Source organism: Numenius arquata, chromosome 2 (assembly GCF_964106895.1).
Source record: "Numenius arquata chromosome 2, bNumArq3.hap1.1, whole genome shotgun sequence".
Classification (NCBI taxonomy): domain Eukaryota; kingdom Metazoa; phylum Chordata; class Aves; order Charadriiformes; family Scolopacidae; genus Numenius; species Numenius arquata.
The window spans coordinates 123,152,222-123,174,318 of NC_133577.1; the positions used below are offsets into that span (position 1 = coordinate 123,152,222).

At 40.0% G+C, this 22,097-nt stretch overlaps 1 protein-coding gene across 1 annotated transcript in view; it reads right to left on the reverse strand.

The window, feature by feature from the left end:
* Positions 1 to 1,969: 1,969 nt before the first annotated feature.
* SEMA3D (semaphorin 3D) overlaps positions 1,970 to 22,097 on the reverse strand; it is a 96,213-nt gene continuing 76,085 nt past the window's right edge. The window contains exons 12-17 of the mRNA XM_074168513.1: positions 20,421 to 20,509; positions 18,523 to 18,564; positions 17,113 to 17,270; positions 14,875 to 14,939; positions 12,507 to 12,646; positions 1,970 to 2,604 (exon numbers count right to left, since the gene is read on the reverse strand). Coding sequence (XP_074024614.1) covers positions 2,191 to 2,604; positions 12,507 to 12,646; positions 14,875 to 14,939; positions 17,113 to 17,270; positions 18,523 to 18,564; positions 20,421 to 20,509 — 908 coding nt within the window. The 3' untranslated portion in view covers positions 1,970 to 2,190. The remainder of the gene's footprint in view (positions 2,605 to 12,506; positions 12,647 to 14,874; positions 14,940 to 17,112; positions 17,271 to 18,522; positions 18,565 to 20,420; positions 20,510 to 22,097) is intronic.

Here is a 22,097-nt window from a genome sequence, read left to right on the forward strand (position 1 = left end):
CTTCCAGCCAAGAATATTGAGTATCCCCTTCTTAGGGTGCTTTATATGTAGTAGTTTAATACCCCCTCATACCTCCTTTAAGTAGTCTTAATTGGCCTTAAAACCAAGGTACCCAAAATGACAAGCCTCTTGTGAAATGCCTGACCTATGTTATTTTGCAGCAAAAACGCAAAAAAAAGTTCTCTGTGTGTTCTCAAAGTACTGTACGACTGGTTAGTATCTGCAGCGTTAGTCTCTCTGCTGATTAAAGGTCTTGGGCTGAGAAATTCCCTCCTCCCCACAGACATATTTTATAATATTTAGCACTCAGTGCTTTACACTATCAAAGCATTGTACGCATGCTATCTAATATCTCCTAATTAACTCATACATCTCCTATTAAAAAAGCATCTAAAATTAATGACATATGGTATCACTGGCTTTTATACAACACATGCAAACTCAGCTTTCGGTTTTTACAAGAAATGTGGGTAAGCTGAGATTCCTTTCTGAAATCTGACAAACACTTCGCCATGTCTGACTTTCAACAGAGAGGAAATGAACAACAATGCAAATTGGATCCACATAATTATCGATCAGGGACTGAATGCGCACACAAACACCAGCATGGGCAAGGGCGAATCTACAACCTTCAGAGCCAACGTTTTTGGTTCCTTAATGAGGTGCACACCAATTACATGGGTTTCCCACACACTTTGCTCTCAAGATCTGTAGAATGCATGAGAAACAAGTAAAGTCTGTCGTTTTGGTATCCATCAAAGCTCTCTTCCATGTGAGGAAGTGGCTAATTTGTCATTTCACACTCAAAAAGGCGTGAAAGGCAAAACGGAGGGAGGTTAGATGGAAGAGGGAAAAGGGCAGTCGTGATTCATGAGAAAAGACAGTAAGCCTGATTTGGAGCTTGTGTTTGTAGCCGCATATCAGAAATAAATTCAATGAAATCACATTGATGTAAAATAGACAAGAATGAGGCCAGTGTTTCTTGCTTATATGAAAAAATTTACACTATTAAAACCAAAATATGAACCCAGGAACAACAAACACTTTACAAATGAAATTATGGTATATAGCAATCTCTAACTTACAAGTTTTATTTACACATGGACATCTTTTGTTTTATTTAATTATAATAAAAGTATTAATTCCAACAATGCAAATTTTCAACTTAAAAATACATAAGACCTTTGGGAGAAAATCCCAAAGAATATGCACATCTGAGGAATGTCAGGTCTGTGTCAAGAGCACTGGTCTCAGCCACTAACTATTTTCCCTCATCGTCTTTCATTTAGCTTTGTTGTTGTCTTTTATTTTTCTTTTCCTCTACATAAAACAAAGCTAGCAAAGGGCCAGAGAAACAGTCAGAATCAAACCTTTGGAGAGATAGGAGAGGTGCAGGCAGGAATCCCATTGTTTGTTAATAGGATTTGTGCACATACCTCCCACAGACCACTTAGGAAATTTACTAGGAAGCATCTCAGAGGCAGTTTCAATTAGTCAACATTTCATTTTAGCAGATGGACTGCAAACTGGTGGCTATTCAAACTCTAATGAGTAACGCTTGATAATTCCCCTCTCTTGAACTATGATTATGCTTTCTCTCTTTTTTTATGGGGAGAATGAATGTTGTTTCTAAGCCAATACTTAATTTGATTTTTTGCTGAGCCTCTCTGTGCTAGTAAACCCCACCCATGTACCTGTATACAAAACCAATGGGTAAATTAGCGGGTATTTTTGCAGATCTGTCACACATTTCTACCATGCTTTTTATTCAGAAAGATGCCGAAGAACTAGAAGTACATCTTCCCTCCCCTGAAATGTAGCCACCTCTGGGGTGGAATATGGCAGCAAATATTAACATGGGAACACGGACACTAAATCCTATGTGAAAATTACGCAGGAAGCACAGAACACAGCTCATGTAGCCTCAGGCTACCCAGAAACTAGCTAAAAGTGTACATCTTTTCTTTTTAATGAATGCATTTGAAATTATTGCCTGGTATATGGTACTCCAATAAGGAACATCTCATTTGGTATCGAATCCCATTGTACAGTCTCATACAGATTAATAGTGATGGTTAGTTATCTGATTTCAATAAGAAGCAGTACTAATTCATATGCAAGATGCACAAAACCAGAACACAGTATTTATCTTTCATGGAAAATGTCCTTTCTTTAAATAGCATTTACAAACTACGTAGAAGGTGGCCTGGCTGGCTCATGGTGCCTTCGGTTTCGCTTTTTTTTCATCTCCTGCACATGCTTCCATTTGGCACCACCTTTGTTCCGCTGCCGTCGTTTCTCCCGGTGCCACATCTGTTCACAGTACTCATCCAGGCTAAAGCTGGGGCTGCTGACGAGCTGGATGTAGTCCTTGTACCTCAGCCGGGACTCTGTCAGCAAATCCCTCACCCGGCCCTCCTCATCCTCAGTTTTCTGAGTGCTTTCCATTTGCCCATTCTCAATGACATTCAAATTCAGCTTCACGATGGTATGGACAAAGGTGTGCTCCTGAGCTTTGCAGAAGTAGGCTCCTGCATCCTTTCTTTGCAAGCTGCGGATCAGCAGCCCATGCTCTGTTTTGATGATCCTTTCGTCAGCCTTCAGCTGTTGGGTCAGACAAAGAAGAATGATATACGTGAGTTTCATCAGCAAAAACAGAACATGCGTCAGTGCTATACTGAGGTGGAGAAAAGGCTCGGCTGGCACACGTAATGCCCCATCCCTTGGGTGCCAGCACATGTTGAGGCACAAGCAGCTCAGACACATACCAGGAGATCCTTTAAGTGTTTGAGTTCTGCTCCTGACTATAACATCTGTATCACTGACATTTCAGTAGTAAAACATATATGCTGTACAGCTGAAAGGACAGACAGTAACATACATCCCACCGAAATGCAATGTTAGATTACATTCTCCAAGGAAGGGTAGCTACTTAGTGCCACAAATCCCATTCATTTTTAAACTGCTTTTCTTGAGTATCTGTAATGCACCCAATATACCAGGGTGCTTGTATATATCTGGAGTGCTGAGGACCTATTACACTGAAAATAAATACTACTACTGATTTTTAAAGTTAAATACTGTGATTTTTATCTTCGACTGGGTTTTACAAAAGGAAGGCTTTGACTCACTGAAGAGTGATTAAAAGCACCCAGGGAGGTTACATGAATGCAACCCAGTACAATTGTACAATTCTTTTACTGTTAAGATCTCTGAAGAAGAACTTAGAGGGGAAAGAAAAGGGAAAAAAAAAAAAAAGAGAAGAAGCAAAGAAAAGAATGAGATTGCAAGTGAGAGTTGAAGTCTGTCAGTGTGGAACTGTGGTTTCATTTACGAGTGGAAATACTTCAAAAAATACAGCACGTTCTCACATGTTAAAAATAAGGTGCACCTTAGAGTAATAACACTGTCAGGTAAGTTACATATCTGGTGATCTGAAAATTATTTCCAAAATAACCTAACTCTAAAAAGAAGCATAAGCCCCTTCCCAGAAAAAAAGCCCAACAGAATGGGGCACTGGGCACCTAAGTATTTTTGCAGCTGTAGAACAGAGAAGGTAAGTGATTTGCCAAAGACCATATAAAGATTAGTAGCAGAGGTGGAAGTAGAAAGCAGAGCCCTAACTCCCAGTGTCCAACACCAGCAATTCCTTTGAAAATGATCCTGGTCTAGTCCAAAGTTGTCACCTCCCAGGCATGCTATGTTCTGCTGCCACACAGAGGCTGCAGCAGACAACAGCACCAAAGGATCATAGTGTTGCTTGCTCAGCCTGCAGCAAAGCCAGGGCCTTACTCACAGCCTCAGCGCTGCTGGTGGCATTGTTATAATGTAGAAAAACTTCAGCACAAGGCTGAGTAGTGGGTTTAAAAAGGGGGGAGTGGGGCAGAGAGAACCAGCACAGAATCTGGAAAATTTCCCAGAGTGCACATCTGACCCTCCAGCAAACTTCAGAGGATGAAGATCAGGGAGGCATAAAGATGACTAAATTAGATTTATTCACAGTGGGTAAGCTACACACTGTTTCTTTATGTAAAAAATCTGCACATGATTCCCTCTTCTACTTCATGGGAAAATATGTATACATACATATGATTTTCCATCTGTTATGATTCTAACTCACCAGTATTTTATCATAATAGGATATCTTGGAGCAAAGAGATGGATGAGATGACCTCCCAGGGCTTTCAGCTTTACTTTTTTCTAAGGTTCTGTGTTAATGATTTTAGAAAGGTCAAATAATTTGAGAGACCATTTCGAGAACACCAGAAAAAGCAATACAGATAAGTATAATACATGCAAAGAGAGAGAGAGGGAGAGACTTTGGCTGGCTACTCTATCAGCTGTAACCATCTTCAGTAACATACAGATTAGGTAGGTAGGTAAGTAGGTATGTTGGTAGATGGATGGATAGATAGATATACAGAAGGATGGATATTGGCCTGTGTACTACCGTTGACATGACTGCAGCAAAGACAAGAAATCATCTGCTACAAAAGCCTGGTCAGAATGTGGCTCTGGCTGCCCGGTTCTGTGGCCAAGTATTTTTTGGCTCCTGCCACCAGTTGACAGTGTTGGGTCAATCCTGAGCTTTAGTCTCCTTGTTTGTAAACTGTATATAAGCATGCCTACTTGGCACCAGCAGTGTGAAATTATACTAATTTCAGGAAATTCCTGGAAAATCGATTGTCCTGACAACAGGTGTTACATGAGCACAAGCTACTTTTGATTTACTGCATAGAGTTTAAATCAGAGAAATTATGGTCAAGCCACAAGCACACACACAGAAGATAACAGGGAGACAGACTAGAAAAGATGACTTTTCCACCTCCAGAACCTACAGTATAGGGCAGTAGTCCTCAATTTTATCAGCTAGTGACACTTCATTCCAAGTAAATGTACCTTTCTTACAGTAAAAACAGGAGCATAAAATGCATAAATGAATACACAAATAAGTAGCTGCAGGCAGAAATATGTCTAGGGCAGGTGTTTCCTTGTGGTCCTGTGCTCCACAGAGAGAAAGAAGCAGGAGCAGGGGCCAGGTGGAAGTGCTTGGAGGCTTGGCTGTTGCAATATAACAGGGAAACCCCTCTTTCTTCTGCCCAGGCTTCATGTCAACATGAAGACCCAAGATTGAGAAATTTAGGGAAAGGGATGAGAAGAAGCAGCTAATTTCCAGACATTTGGGTTTCATAAGGCGCTGTGCAAAAACCAAGTTCCCACATTGTCTGAGTGAAAACAGGACAGGTCTCTTTGAGCTCGGGGCTTGATGCAATTGTAGCAGTAGCATCTGCCTATCGGTGGCTCTGCCAGTATTGTAGTCTAGAGCGTCCTGACAGCTGTGTACCTCCTACACTTGGAAGATCTCCAGCTGGCTGTTTCAGCTGGCTGGGCGCCAGTCCAAAGAGCCCTCGCTAGTGCTTCGCCTATTTTCAGTGAAAGGAAGGCAGAATAATGGCAGATCTAGACTTGAAAAGGTCACTGGACCCCCAAGCCCAGCACCCTGCTATTCATAACTATTTACCATTTCTGTAGCAGCCGTCACTTTCTAGTCGTAAACGTGTTAACTGATGGAGTTGCCCCCCGCATCTGTCTTGGGATACTGCAGAGAAAGCTAACAGAGTCTAAATTGGTTGTGTCCCTTAATCCCAGCCCATCACGACTCCTATTTTTAATGAAGCAGCGTTCTTACAGAATGTCCTGTGTTAACCTTGGATATTGATTTACGGTGACTGTCACCTCTTCCTCCTCTGTGCCTTCATTGTTCATTCCTTTCTTATCCTCTGGCAGGATGAAATTATGGCTCCGATTTCACATGTATTGAGCAACACTTCATTACTGTTTTCCCTCCTCACTTCTCTTTTTGGTATCCTGTTTATGTTGTTTTACCCATAGGTTCAGAACTCTTCCTGTCTTTCCTCTCTACTTTTTCCCCCACAGGGCTCTGGAGTTTCATAAACACCTGGCATTTCATTACTTGGTAGTAGATCTTTAACCTTTCGCTTGAATGCTTAATGTGCTCTTTGGTTCCTGACCTATAGATGTAAAACATGTTTTATTAAATTTTGAGGAGAGTGAAAAGTCTAGTTAGATAAAAGACGTCATTTTGCTTTGGTCAACTATGGTTTCATTGCTCCCCCTACCCCCCCTGCCATGTCATATTCAATAACTTTCTTAAAATATTTGTAAATATGATTTAACAATTCAGAAGCACAAAGGCTTTAATTCATAAAAGCTTGCTGACATGTGCTTAAATTTGAGCATACAATAAAAATTAAACATGAGAGACATTGTTATGTTCAATAGGGAACCAATTATAAACCACAAAAATGAAGCAATTGATTACCATTAACTTTCTTTTCTTAGTGGAGTGAGATCAGATTCTTGACAATATTTTATCAACAAACTGTATTTTTCATCCTTCATGATAAGCACATAAGTATGTCTAAAATTACATTACCTGAAGTATGGCACATACCATAAATACTGACAATATTTGACAAAGGGAAAAGATCTCCATGCAAATCAAACACTTGGCTTTTACAACCTGAATTTAACAATGGAGGAAAAATAGGCATTGCCAATAATGATTGCAAATCTTTAAACAATCAGTAAGTTGGAAAACAACCAAGGATTTGATAGTGCTGTGGCACCAGGTTAGGTCAATGCCTTTTGTCCTTTGCTAATGATGTGTTTAGATAGCTCCCTCTTTACAAATAATTCACATGTCAACTCTTTCACAGTTAAAACACTGCACCTGTCTGGGAGAAGTAAGTGGCTTCAAAGCCTGCCTTCCCTCATTAATCAACATGTGAAAAAATGTTAGAGGTAAAGCTGGAATAATCATGGGTTAGTTGCAACCCCTGAACACATTGAGAGGGGGAGAAAGGAAAATGAGGAACATTTGCAGAGCATTCACATTTGTCTTTGTTTTTCTATTGTTTTCTTCTTTGTCCTCATCATTTAACTGGAAATAAAGATCACTCTGGGTTTTTTTTGGCATTATTGTTACACATAACTTTGTTTCTCTTGTACTGGGAAAATAATCATTTAACTTCAACACAGCTGTAGAGTTAATGTCTCTTTTTTTTTTTTTTTTTCTCCTTTTTTTTTTTAACATCTTTTTTTATTTATCAAGAAGCCACAGAAAAAAATGAAGAACGTGTTGCTGGTATAATGTCATTCTGGAAACGCATGATTCCTATTATTTTCAAGGTGAAGCTAACTTCTCATTCTGAGACTAAATTTTAAACTCCTACCCTCCCAGTATATCCAAATCAAAGCAGAAATGTTACATGCTATATCTCAGTTCAGCGTTACTTCTTTTTTTTTTCCCCAGGAAACTGTCAAAAATATTAGTCTTACTTAAGAATCTCAAGGTACTGGGGGTGGGGGGGAGAGCCAATGAGTCATATAAAAAAATAAAAGACTGAAAGCATGAGAGCTATAAGCAGTCCCTAGGCTGCAGAATGAATCTCTTCTTATTTTTCCCACCTTCTTTATCTCTTTCTCATTGACCTAAGGATTCAAATACTGAACTACACTCCTCTAACAGAAGGTACTACTGGAAACTCAGTCCTTGGTGTATGTCCTCTTCCTTACTCAGCTCTCATCCAGCCATAGATTTCATGACTGGCACTTAATCTGTGACCTTTTTTCACAAGATGCTGCTGCTGACCAGATGTTTATAACAAAGGAAATTGCCATCATGATGCAAAAATCTACAGACGCAAAAAGATATGGAAATTGATGTCTTGGATAAATTGAAAAATGTCTTCCAAGTCTGGCTAAAACACGGAATGGGAACAACACCTCTTTGCTCCAATAGGGGAGCTAAGTCATAATCTTGTGCATGGCAAGGTGTCCTATCTGAGAGTGGGTCAAACTCTTGTACCTGCCAAACCATAAGATGGTCATTAAGCTGGGTCTGTCAGAAAAACCCAGCCCATGTCTGTGGGGCAGGAATATAGAAAGGGTGAGAATTGCTGAAACAGAAACTGGAATGTCCCCACGCCTTTTGGTGGATTTATTTTCACTCCCAGTATGAATAGAGCCATAAGGAGAGAGCTAAAAGCGATATGTACCTATTCTGTCACTTCAGACCATATGGTTTGTTCTGTCCCCTGCACCTTGCAGGAGGTGACAGCTTGGCAGACCTGGAGCCACAGGAGACTCAGGGTGAAGTGCAGCCTAAAGGAGGGGGGCTAATACTTTTCAGAGCTGTGGGATACTAAAACTAATGGCTTTGTAGGGAGCCATGCATTCGCTTTTTGCAGTCCTGACACCTATTATATACATAACACATAGGAATTTTTTTGAGAAATAAATAAATATCTGTTCTAAGCTTGAGCAAACTTCAGCAGTTTAAGACATTATGAACAGATGACATCCCCACTTTTTTTTTTTCCTTTTATGAACTCCAGCCACCTAAACACTCTGCCTCATCTCAGTGAATACCCCTGCACGCACAGGAACAAACATGATCAATTGCGTGAGCACCACTAAACACAAAAGCACTAGATATTTGACTCCTGACCTCATAATGGCCCCAAGCTACAGGGAAACGTACTCCCACTGGCAGCAAAATGACCTGGTGACAGCTCCTGTACCACAGGAGATCCTGTCCCTCCCCACAGGTTGCTCTGCCTGGAAGTCACATTCTGAACTGTGACCCTAAGGGTGAAATGTCGGGGACATCCTGCTGGGCCAAACACTTCCCATCTAGTCTGGATTTTGCCCTTTTCCTTCCCTCAGGAAGCTGTAGTGCATGTCCAGGACACTGCATAACCATCTATTTGTAAAGTCAGGTTTAAAGACTTGCTGAGACATTACAGTTCCAGCCCTGGAACTAAAAGTCCGTAACCTAAGTTCCAGGTGCACGGAGTCATTTGCAAAGCATGGTATCGTCATCACAATAAGTTACACCACTAAGGCACGCACTAAAATAATGTACAATGTTATTTGAGAAATCTGCTGCAGGAAAGGAGAGAGAGAGCAGAAAACGTAATTGTAATGGGAAAAGTTACGGTAAGGCATGGGCTGAGAAAAGATCAAGCTACACATTAAATATGACCATGCTGTTTCTGTCACACATGGTATTTTTGTCAAATTGAAGTACTTTGAAAAGAAAGTCAATTGCTCTGCTGATCTTTGGATTTTCTAGGAAGGCCTCCAATTAGGCTCCAATACTGATGGTAAGTCAAATTAGAAAACCTGAAAATCTCAATTTCTGGATCCCCAGATTAACAAGGGATTAACATTTTAACCTGCAAATACCCTCATTTTATCTAATAGAAGAAGTGATTGTTCAGCATCTCTACAGACCCAGTCATTTATTTAGGCAGCCATAGATAAAATTAGGAATCTAACTTTAGATACATGTATTTGAAAACATGACATTTCTAGATTAATATCTTTATCTTTAAAAATAACCAATAAATCTTTTTTCCTTTCTTCTAAAATTTATATCTCCTAGTATGATGATTTGAGATGTGCAAGTTGAGTTTGCTCAGAAGGAGTTTAAATTTTTAAGACCCTGGAACTAATCTGGGTCAAAATACTAGAAATTTTGTTACTATAAGAGTTTTGTGGCAGGAATCAAACAAAATTAATAGCTATATACTGTCTTTAAGTGATCTGATACTGTAATCCTCAACGTGTGCATATGCGTTTATACAGACTGTTATCTTCAAAGACTGCAAAAAATATATATAAAAATAAACTAACATAACCACCCCAAGGAGCTGCGGAACATGTGCTCCAACTTCTATTTTATCAAAGCTAAATCACAGAAACTCTGCTATGGCTTTAGGGACAATATGTGGTAAGAAGCTATTTGCCTGCTGTTAGCATTCATAATGTAGAAAATCTGTCTGCAGATTTCTCCTTCAAATTTTCTTCTAAATTTGCCTCAAAGGTTAATCTAGCCTTTTAGCAAAGCTTTACTTTTCTCATACAAACAGATGTCAGATGGTTTACACAGAGCCAGCTCAGTAAACATTGCTGTGGAGGGCTGCTAATGTGCAAAGATGTATGCTGCGTGTCTGTTGGAGCTTCAAATGCCATCACACATACACACGCATCCCCTTTCCCTCAACGTGCACATCCTTGGCATGTCGGGCTGTCCTGCAGCATGAGACATCACGAGTTGCCTGGGTAACTGGCATTTGGCCCAGAACAAGCAGCAGGGGCCAGGTCACTGCCACAATGAACCTTTTGGAAATACAAAGCATGGCAAAAAATGATATAGCCTTAATTTAGGCTATGCTGTATAGGTTAGCCTGCCCTAATTTTGTTCAAAAGTTGGTTTGACCTGCAGTTTCTTCTACAATCACATAAGAAAGATAGGCCTCTGAATGTCAGGAAGCCAAGCTCAAGCTATCTGAACCTTTGTTTTATGAGAAAATCAACCGATTTTTTTTTCCCTAAATTGACACAGATAAACTCAAAAGCAGTCCTTCAAAAGAGGCTTTCAAATCATGAAAGTGTGACTTCTTATGATACAGAAGTACTACATTCATCATAAGGAGCTGGTTGATTTATGCAAAGTTTGCAGCTCTTTTTGAGACACTCAGGCACATGTTCTAGTTGCGACACACTGTTTTAAAAACGATTGAGTCTCCTTAAAAATTGACATAACTTTCTGTTCAGAAAGAAGAAAAAAAAACAAAACACACTAAAAAATACCCACACAAAAACACCCTGCTAACTATCTGCTTAAGTTTACTTAAAATGAGTCTTAAACAGATGGTTAAAATTAAGCAAATACTTGTTTTCCTGATCGAATATTTAAGTACATTTACAAACTGCTGCCTTAGGGAAGTAGAGTGCAGAGTCTTCTGTAGAAGACAGTTAAAGGTAAATCAATTAAAGCACAAATAATGAATGCACATAGGTCTTTAAAGGCTGATACACTTCTAGCTGAGTTTTCACTTCAACCACCTGCGGCTGAGAGCGTGTTTGGCCAGCTGATCAGAAGATCACATTTTTTTTTCCAAGTATGGACTATAATGGAGGTTAGAGGTGGTATTTCAAACCAGTAATCTTTCTTTCGGTGTTTAGTGCATGTTGTGGGAAGCACTGTGTCTACAAATTAATGAAGTTTTAACTCTCAGCAGAGGAAAGAATCTTTGCTAATCCAAAGCAAGAGTGAGAGAAGAGGAGTAACAAAAAGTACTGCAGTGTCTTAGTCAATATACAGCCTTGCAGGTTTTTTTGTCTTATCTAGTGGAAAGTCAGAAGTGCCTTGTATCCTCTTACTCTGGTTTTCTGGGCCAAGACATAACTGGGGTTGCAATTTTGGGACTACTGCCGTGAGTCACATCTCACCCAGAGGTGATGTTCTCATAGGCACCTGTCCTGGCCTGCATCTCCCCAGCCTTTAGAGAGAACCAGCACATGTTCTGCACTCAGAAAATCTCAGGATGAATTACCATTGAGAGTGGAAGACCTGTTGGGTGTTTGATAGTTCCTGTCATTTAAACTAATTTTTGTCTCAGATGAACATGTAACAAAAAAGCATATCTAACACCTGGGATCAGCTCACTTGAAAGGGCAGTTCTTTTCCCTTCTCCTTCCCTGTTGCCATGGTTGCCATCACAGCAGGACTTGGCCTCAGACACAAAATCACTCATGTAAGAGAAAGGCTATGAAAACTCCTGAGGTTTGAAACTTACTTCAACCCAGTCCAAATCAGCCCCAGCACGTTGACCTTTTGGGCACATGAGAGGGTTCCTTTGTCACTAGTTCAGAGAGGAATTAGCAGGAAATTGTGCAGGGGGTATGTGGGGACATGGAGGCTTCTCCAGGACTCCTCCAGCAGTGGGGACCCCAAACCTGCCTCCTGCAAGAATTAAGGGCCATCACCAGTCTCATTGCTTTCTACTCCACATGCAAGGTACAATTCTTTAACCTGACATCTCTGCATCAGCACAGAGTGCCATTTAAGAAAAATTCTCAACCTACACTTACAAGAAAAAAGCATATAAAAAAGCTTTTTACTGCGCAGACCATTCCTTCTCTGGGGAGAAATGCAGAGAAGCAGCAAGCCATACATGCAATTCTTAGCTACGCTGCTTAACACGATAATGGAAGGCTATCAGACACTAAATGAAGCAGAGATTTTACTAAAAAAAAAGGAGTTTAAACATACTTTTACCTACAGAAGTAGTTGTGTTAATTTCTGGACAAAGGGGCACTTTTTTGTTAGTACGTTGATTTTTTTACCACTATTTAAAGCCTAATTTCTCTTTTCTTCTTTTTTTCTTTTTTTTTTCTTTTTAGCAGAATGAGCACATGAGTCAAAATAAATATCTGAATCTGCTTATGACACAGTGCAAATGGCTTCTCTCTTCCCCACTGCATGCCCCAAATGGTGATACCAGAATGCTATGTGATACCTAAGGTGAGGCAAGGAAAAGTAAAACGTTGACTAATCCCAATAACTCCTGCCTTTCAATGCTCAGCTGAATTCTCTATAGAGGAAACTTGTCTTGATGACTATAACTTACCTCTTCTCGATGTTCTTCTCCAGAGCGCTGAATATACCACCTAATTGAGGCTTGCTGGGACTTAGGAATACATTCCAGAAAAGTTGAATTAAATTCAATGCCAAAAATCACCTTTTCATCAGCAGTTTCATGACTAATGCCTGGAAAGCAAACATGGTACAGGAGATTAACCCTGACCTGGTATTTAAAGCAATGGGAAAATAGCCTGATTCAGAACAGATGCTATAAGAGCTAGTGAATTATAAAAAAGCAAAAGGGAACTTAACTTTTAGCTTAAACTATAACTATAAGGATTTAGAGGCGGCTGCTAACCTTCCTTCAGTGCAACTGTTTTTTAAGGAGGTCAATAAAATCTGTATCATGAGCTTGCTCCATTTTAAAGTTGAGGCTTTCACCTTTGAGGAATTTAAAATCTGACCCGTATTTTTCCTCTAAGTAAATGCAACTATTAAACCTGAGGTAAAGCTGCTAAAGGTAGATTGTATGGTCTGGTTTGTTCATCTCAAACACTTTAAAGGAGTCACAGGGCTAAAGTAAACTGGTTTACCTTCCTTCAGTACAATTTGAAATGCTCTGTAATGTGTTTTAGACCAAACAGTGAAGGAGCCATGAGCAGATCTAGGGTCCTTTTTTGGCCTTCTGTAAACCTGAGCAAGTAGTTTCTAATCTCTACATCCGCATTTCCCTTTCCAGGCTGTCTTGTCTGTGCCTTATCTGCCAGTGTGAAGCTATTCCTTATGCCCTGCCAATAATAGAAAGGAAGGTGAAAGCAGTGGTGTCTCCTAAATCAAAAGCTAGCTCAATAACAAAATGAATACAATTTTGGATTGTTTTTTCAATATAATAAGTACCTATACGAGATCTATAGAAATTCAAACTCTCCACATTAAATGCTTTACTTTTATTTCACTGTGCCACTGAGATTTCAGTAGAGCCAAACAACTTCATGCAGCCAATGAAGTCTCTGGGAGGGAATCTCGCACAGTGGAGCACTGAATTTAAATGGGGTTTGGGGCCATAATGTTATTAATTATTGCAAATGGCATAAATAAGCCAAGAGCCTGGAGTGGCACAGGTCAGCTTCATGGTTTTATGGCACACAGGGGTCATACCCAGCTGGATAAAATTTCTATCGGTGGTGCTACATCAGTGCAAAGTATTAATACCAGTTTCTGTGCTAAGTCGTTTTACATTTGTCAAGTAAAGCCAACTCTTCCAGTATCTCTTTCTTCTTCCAGGAAAATGTGACATTGTCAGCCTTTCTGCTAGGGTTTCTATAACCTTGAGCTTTGCACAGTCTCAGATACCGCTTTTTGGAGAGCCATGGTAAGCAGCAAGTGGGGAAATTCTGGCCCTTTGGGAACGAACAGGAGTTTTGTCATTGACTTTAATGGAAAAGAGATTTTACCCTGACTTTTTAACTACGTCTTCAAGCACACATGTACAGTCAGAGCCCTCTACGTTGTGCAACAGACTTAAGTCTTTGATCCTGTGGCAAGCAGCTCTGATTTCTGCAGTGACTCACACCAAGATCTGTGGCAGGCAACCAGCACCGCAGCGGCATGAAAATAACCAGAGATCAATGGAAAGTGGTGGCTCGTCCCAAATCAAATGTTCAGCCCAGCAATACAATCAATACTGTTTTGACTGGGCTGTTCCCTTTAATAAGTGGCTAGAAGAGCCCCAGACAAACCCACGCTTGGTTTTGAATGCTTTTCATTTATTTTACGCTGCCGCAGAGATTGCCGCGCAACCGCAGGATTTCATACCGACAGTGCTCGCTGTAAGAGAAGCGCTGCAGTTGCCAAAGGAGCAAGCCAGACCCTTTGGCATCTGAAAAGAGGGTGTGGGAAAAGGAGGGGGGAGCTGATGGGGAGTGGGGGGGTAGGCTCTTGTTAATAACAGGAGTATTTAAGTAGCTGCAGAGAGGGGAAGGGGCTGGTTTGGCAGCTGGAGCCAGGCTTTGGGACTCGTGTCAAGTGCACGCAGCAGAAGGGGAGAAGATGATGTGTTCCCTTGGGTTTCCTCACGGGATTATCTCCCCTGTTTCTGGATGAACGGAGGCCCTGGTAGCTGCTTGTAGGGATATGTGTGAAGTTTTTGTGTCACAGGTACATTTTCCTCCCCTGGTTGAGTGCTGGGGAGCATCGCCTGTAAGAGGTGCGAGGGTACCATCCCATGCTGGCTGCCTCTTATTAGCCCCAGCTCCCCAAATTTAACTGCGGGAGGGGTAATGTATATGAAGTGTGGGAAAGGCAACTGCTTGAACAGTGTCAGGCTCAGCAGGTTTTCGCAGACAGCTGAAGACCCTAACAGCAAACTCTGTTATCAAAGCAACTAAAGAGCAAGAAAGGTGCAAAATACTCACTGTCTTCCACATCCCAGCATTGTGCAACCGGGTCTCCATATTTGACATCTTGCCTCCTGGCTCGCCTATGAGAAGAGCATGCAAACTTGTAACACTTCAGGCATAATTGCTGGAATTCAACAACAAAATGCAGAGGAGCTCAGCAGATGTGGACTTGCATTGCTCCCACCCTACTGCTGACAATTACGGTCTTAACTAAAACCAGCCTCACCCTCAAAGCAGCATGTGGCCTAGAGAGATTTGTACAACTGACATCAAGAGAAGGGCCTGTGATTTGGGAAACCACTGGGAGGGGAAAGAGAAAAAGCGAGAGAAAAAAATTTTTCTAGAATGAAGAGCCTGCAATATAGTGACAGAAAGAGCATCTAAACCTGCTTTAGGACCACGGGGTGTGGGTCTCCTGGTGGGGTGGACTGTCTTGGAAATACCTAAAAACGTCCTTATTGTTGTATGTCATGGAAAAGATCTGAGGTTCAACAGGTTATATTCACAATTGAGCTTAGGACCAGCTTAAGGTAATACTGACTAGTAAACCAATCATTAAAATGAAGAGAGAAAAGCATATGTTTGAGTTTGCTAATAAACTATCGACAAATCTGATTATCTTTCATCTTTATGAACAGAAAATACACTTGAAACGTGATCTGAGACAATCTGTTACCTTCCACAACTATCTTGCCTGCTAATATCTGATGTGCTACTTAAACTCACTGTGACTTAGCGTAATTTCAGTGTAACAGCATTAAGAAAAAAATAAAATAGCAAACTCTTCCTCTGTGGATGGTTGTTTTTATCTCCCAAGAGCTACAAAAAAAGTTGCATTTTAATTTTTCAGTAAAAGAATTGGAGACCCAGGGAAGAACAGTTTCCTCCCTCACAGCCACACTGGAAATAACAGGAGTGGGATATCCTATGTGCAGAGCAATGTCTTGGCAGGAGAGCAGGTTCCTGAGGCTGAGCTGTCCACTGTGGTAAAAGGTATAGACATGCTGGAAGCACAGGCTACTTCATGGAAGGAAAATATTCCAGTAACTGATCTACTGGAAGATTCCCAAGGCCAGTCACCCATCCCTTGTTTTGGAGCCACAGACTTTTGGCCTTCCCACCAAACTGCACATCTGTTAAAAAGCATGGACCATCAATCTCCGTGTCCCAGCCCACCTCAGGCTTCAGCAAGCCTCACGTGTCACTAACTTTGCAGTGAGCCTGAACACTTGCTTTTCTCCTTTAGTTTATGCTTCTCTGAATTTAGTTTGCTTTGGCTTTGAGGGAAAACACATAAAGTTCTTTGACACCATGAAACGATAACCTATGAGTCATTAACTTCAATGGTTTGTCTAATTGCTCAGGTTCCAGCCCTGCAACTACTAAGGTAGCAAGTCTCATTCCAGAGCCTGAGCTCAGACTGCAACCTCTGACCCTTACTGCAAGAATTACTGTCAGGAAGGCTTTGTCCAAAGGGGAATGAAGAAGCTGTAAGTGACCCTGGCTCAACGAGCGAGCTCAGATCTCCAGCTAAATCAGCCAAAAACTCCAAGAGATGCATCCAGCAACTTAGGTACTGCACTGCCAGAGCCTGCAGCATGCTCTCCTTCCACATAGATTCATGCTGCTGTCCTAGCTGGTGAGTACAGAAAGTTCAGATGAAGCTTCTTTCACTGTGGAAAAAACGGTCCCAATGCAGTCAAATCACAGTGCTTAAATCTCTGTCTCCCTCTTATGGCTAGACCATGAATACAATTGATGAGAGTGACACACTTTGAGTCAAGTTATCCAAGTTATTTAAATCAGACAGGAGAAGCTTGTTCTTTTAGATCAGGGAATTAGATATATTTTATTATTGACCACTCGGGGATACTATGTTAAACTCTGCTTTATAACTATGATGGTGCCCTATGCAAAAGGCAGAAGCTTAAGAGAAGGTCTTGCATCTTGGGCAGAGTCAGCCACAACCTGGACCTCCATCTGAGCATCTCGTGCCTTCAAGCATTTAGCATAAAAATGGAAAGTGAGGGATTTATGATGTTAGCTGCAGTAGCTGAGTTACTGTCACATGTTTAACCAAAGCTATATTGTCTTCACAGCTCTTTGAACACAAAATGTGAAACACGGCCAGAGTATGATCAAATTTTAAGGCAAATGACATGCTAAGTAAAAAGGCAACATGTTCTGATTGGGAACCTCTAAAATTCTTGCAAACAGCAAGATCTTTTACAGCACGTTGTATTTTTTTCTTACCTTTTAGAAGTGGGGGCATATCTGGAACAGGAGTTTCCATCCCAGGCACAGTATGGGTCTCTGGCAAGGCAACAATCTGCACAAGCCTTCCCATACGTGTGACATCTGTGCAGAGAGAGCTGAACCAATCCATCCCTGGAACCAATGTACAATTGTTGCTGCAAATCAGGCAAAGCAAATGAATTAGGAGCGTTCTCCAAGTAGCCCATTTAAAAAGTTCCCCTTTTCAGTGCCACACTTGCAGACTTTCAACCTTGTCCCAGATTTTACAAAATAGGGTAGAATTCCTCCTTCACCATAAAATGTTTTTCAGGGCTCAGTGTGAACTGGCCAGTCCCCATCAATCCCTGACAACACAGCAGAGAGGAAAGGGGACTGCAGTCCTGGAAAGACACCAGCACTCAACACCCTTACACCTTTAGATTTGTGCTGCAATAAAAAAGCAGAAGCAAACCATGGAAAGAATGGTTTAATAACATATTTAAAAACAAGTGGCTGGATAGCCGTGACGTTAAGAATCTGGAAACTAGGGATGACCTTGTGTGAATAAAACTCAATCTTCTGCTTCTGATTCTTAGGTAAGGTGGGGATAATATTACTCCCCTTTCCCCAATGTGCAAGTAGATTGTCTGTTGAGACAAGGGTGGTCCAAGTGCTTGCTGTTGAGCCAGAGCTGGCTCATGCAATGCTTCCAGCTGGCCTGCCACCTTTTTTCAGGGGAGATGGGACCCAGCTGTGCTGTGCGTGCCTGAACGGCAAAATACCTCCTCCCGTGTGAGGGAGGCATGTTGTGCCGGAGCTGCTCTGGACACTTCTGTGGGGCGGGGAGGGATGGCTCTGGTGTCATGCTGCCTCCTGAACGTGCACATAGCCATCATGGAGCTTGGAACTGCCATAAAACCAATTCCCATTGGGAGATTCCCAACTGGGACTGGCTCCTGTGAATGCCAGAATTGGACCACCCAGACTTAGACTACAATTTTAGAGGAGGGGGACTGGTTTTCAGTCTGTGTGCACACAAATTTTAGTACAGCGAGGCCCTGATCTCTCCTGACTACTAATAAAAATAACAACAATAATAGTAATAATAATTTATTACTAGATTGTAAAGAGACAAGTATTTCTAGTGTCCGGAAAATGAATGTGCATTGACTTCATTCACAAATCCCACTACCATATGCCTAAAGATTTGTTTCCATGAATAATTACCAGCTTGGGTACGCAAATTACTGTTTGTAAGCAAATGTGAATTAGGCAGGCAAACAAGTTCAAACATATCTCCTTCTTTCCAGATATCCTTTAAGAGTCACCCATGGAAAGCTTGGCCAGTAACAGGCGTCACCTGAAAATAACAAGCAAAGTGTTCCGTGTACCATATATCCCACAGTAATTAAATGAGCTTGTGATTACCTGCTTCTGAGAAATCTCCATGGTTGAGATAAATGAAGGGTGCTGAAAAAAAAATTAGTGAGGTGCATTAGTTTACACATTCCCTGTTCTTAATGGAAAAAAAAGCAGAACTTAACATCAAAAAGTATTAAATAAAAATACAGATCAATTTGCTTGGTTTAAATAAATGTTAAAAACAAAAAAAACAGAAAACACTAAATTCATACTTCCAAAAATAACTCCCATAAATTTTCCATGCTGCTTATGAGGCAACTGACTTTAAGTTTTAGAGTTTACCATCTATTCCATCCTGACTGGCAATGAGCCTTCACATCAACTCAAATTCTTATTAAGCATTATTTGAAAGGCTTAGATGGCATTTAAGGGATACATAGGCAGATCCTCTGCACCAGGATGTATTTCACTGCTATGAAAGGCAGTGAAATTTTTTGCCAGTGACTGATGTAAGAACAGGACAAAGCTCAGAGTACTATCTGTTGCCTAATAGAAGATGATTAATCTAAGCCCATTGTTTAATATTAATGCAGTTCGAGGAAATAAGGGATGTTTTTTCAGCCCTTCATCCCCTTCAATTTTCTTGATTCAAAAAACATAGAGGTAACAGTTATAAATGTTACCAATAAAAACGTGAAGGAATGTCTGCTGAGCAGGAAAAAAAATAACCTTTTTTTTTGTTTTGTTTTAAATATGATATGGTACATTTGCCCTTGACGTTATGGTTTAAGAATGCAGCAAATTGGTGCATGTACTGAAACTGCTGATTACTTGGCAGGTCACTGAGTAATCTTGAAATTTTCAAAGTGATGTTTATAATTGGTGACCAAGACAGTGGGAAGAAGATATAGAGAGCCTTTAAATCAAAGTTTCATCATATACATAATATCAAAAGGCATATGGAGAAATATAGTCTTTGAAATAATTATTGAAGATCCTTTCCTTACACTTGGAAAACACTGTCTCTAAGTTGCAAATTCATTTATTTAATATGGGCAGAAATTCTGTCTAAGACCTCATAAAGCACATAGGAGACAGGATGTGTGAGAAAGTAATCAAAATGCCACGGATGCAGATAAAATTTGATGAAAAAGCAAGGTGAAAACTGAAGAAGAATGACACAGAGTGAGAAAAGAAGGAAATTCAGAATGCAAAGAATGAAGAAGGAACTACTAAAGGAAAATCAGTAGGGAAGATCTCAATTGACACAGGTCTCAATTTTCCTACTGTAACAATATGTCAATGTCAGCTCCCTCACCAGGACTGATGTTAATCAGAAATTGTGCCTGTGCAACAGAAAGGAGGTTTGGGCTTTTTTCAAGCTCTATTTATTAAGAAGTCATTGGTGTTAGCAGGGTTCTGGTTACTTTTCTTCTTTAACACTCAGCCAGAATAACCAAAGCAAAATGGTCAAAAATGTTGAGTCAGCCTTCACCAATAAAATTAAAACACATTGATAATGAAAACTAACTGTATTTTCTTTGTGTTTTCAGTTCTGAAAGTTGTTAAAGAATTCTCTGCATCTGTGGAATTTTGTTTGTTTGTTTTTAAAAAAAATTATAATTGTACTAAGAATAGTCTCAAAGCTGAGACAATAAAAAAATTGGCATTAAAAACAAAATAGTATTAATAAAAAAATTGAGGCTTACAATAAGATTTCAAACTAGAACAAGGCAACTTAAATGAGACTTTCTATGAGTTTGAAAAATCATGGTCTGTTTCGTTCTGGACTTTTTTCAATTGACTTTTACCCAAAGAATACCAAGGCATTTAAAAATTTACATAGTGTCCCTCTGGAAACTTGAACTAGTTCCAGTAAACAAATAACAAGACTGACAAAGCCAGTTTGGGCCTTAAAGTCCCCTGAATAATATTTAATTGATGTTGTTGCTGTTAATGCTTACCTTGAATATCTGCAGCTCTTCCAGGACCACCTCCTCCTTAGTCCACTTCTCCTTTGTGATACTCACAACTTTCAGGACTGTACCTATGTCTGAAACAAACACTCATCACGTAAACCCCACAGTTATGTTTCAGTACGTATGTACCACTCCATTTCTTACTTCATAGCAACTTGATCTCAGATTCTTTTTCTGTTTTTAAACAAGTCATTCTGTAAACCTATGTTAAAATTGAACTAAAAACTTGGCCCTGAAGATAAAGCTAATGCACCAAGGATGTAGCCTTCAATCAAAATCCATCCCTATCTACATCTATTGCCACCTAGATAGCTCTATACAATACATTTATGGTCTTACTGTATGGCTGAGCCAACACAATTGTAGGTTGCTCCTGGCAGGGATGGTCTCACTCTCCTCTACACCAATGCAAACACACAGACAAACACAGACAAGCACGTGAATTGGGGTCCATCTGACCCCAAAGAGATACAGCTTAGGGGACTAAATTGGCAGAAAATTATTTCCTCTTTGTTAATAGAATTAATTTTCATCCAGTATAGCACCTTAAACAGAAGTAGGTTTCATTTTAATGTAGGGAGTTAAGCAATGCACTTTTTTCATTTACCTTTTCATTTTTAGGGAAATTTTTGAACAAAATCTCCATTCAATATCAAAATCTTCACTTAATCACTACAGAAATTACTTCTTTGGAGTTATCTGGGGAATTTTTTAAAGTTAAATCTATTAATCAATTTTAATAAGAATTCCTACTTGGTGAAAAATATAGCTGGTCATTTCATCTCAGACCATTACGCACTGGTGAATCTTGAATGGCCTTAAAAAGAACCCTTAAAAACTGCTCGGGGAAGTGGACGGGCTGCGGGGATGTGCAGTGTGGAAATGAAACAGTGCAGCTTAGTCCTAAGCACTGTGCATAGTATTGAAATGATGAAAAATAATACATTATAATGGAAAGAATGAGATTTTCATTCTTGTTTTCCTAAACTACTGAAGATCGCATTACCAATCAAAGCCAAAAGTATTATAGTTTGCCTTATGTATTAGAGCTTTTTTTGTTTTGTTTATTTGACATAATTGCCAAAGCCTGCATATATACAAGTTGGTTGCATACATTCAAACATATAATAAGCTTCTGATCTTCTGCTACTCAAAATCTTCTGGGTTATTTGGTATATCTGTATCCAGTCTCTCTATATAATATTTGAAATTTCATCTTTGAGTTTATTTTTTTCCATAGGAGGAGTTTAGAGGATAAAATAGAACAAAACCATGTGCTTCTAGAAAACAAAACTCACTTTTAAGGAAAGTACTGTGGATAAATACTTATCTGCGTATTATGGAGTGCCACCTAGTGACTGCATGGTACATGCTGGCCTTGACATCTCTAAACCAGATGATTTACTCAGAAAGAATTAGTATTGGTGCGGGGTAGTAACTTATCGGAATATTGGAGTTGCTGGTCTTTCAATATAATTTCATTCCAATGAAAAATTTTATAGTGGAGGGTAGAAAACATTTAAAAGCAATGACTATAGCCACTAAGAGAATATTTTGTACATTTTAACTAGTGAACTCATCTTCTCAGACAGCTAAGTTTTAAATTACTTTTTCTCACTATTATCAGAAGAAAAGTAAGATTTAGTGAGTACTCGCATATTC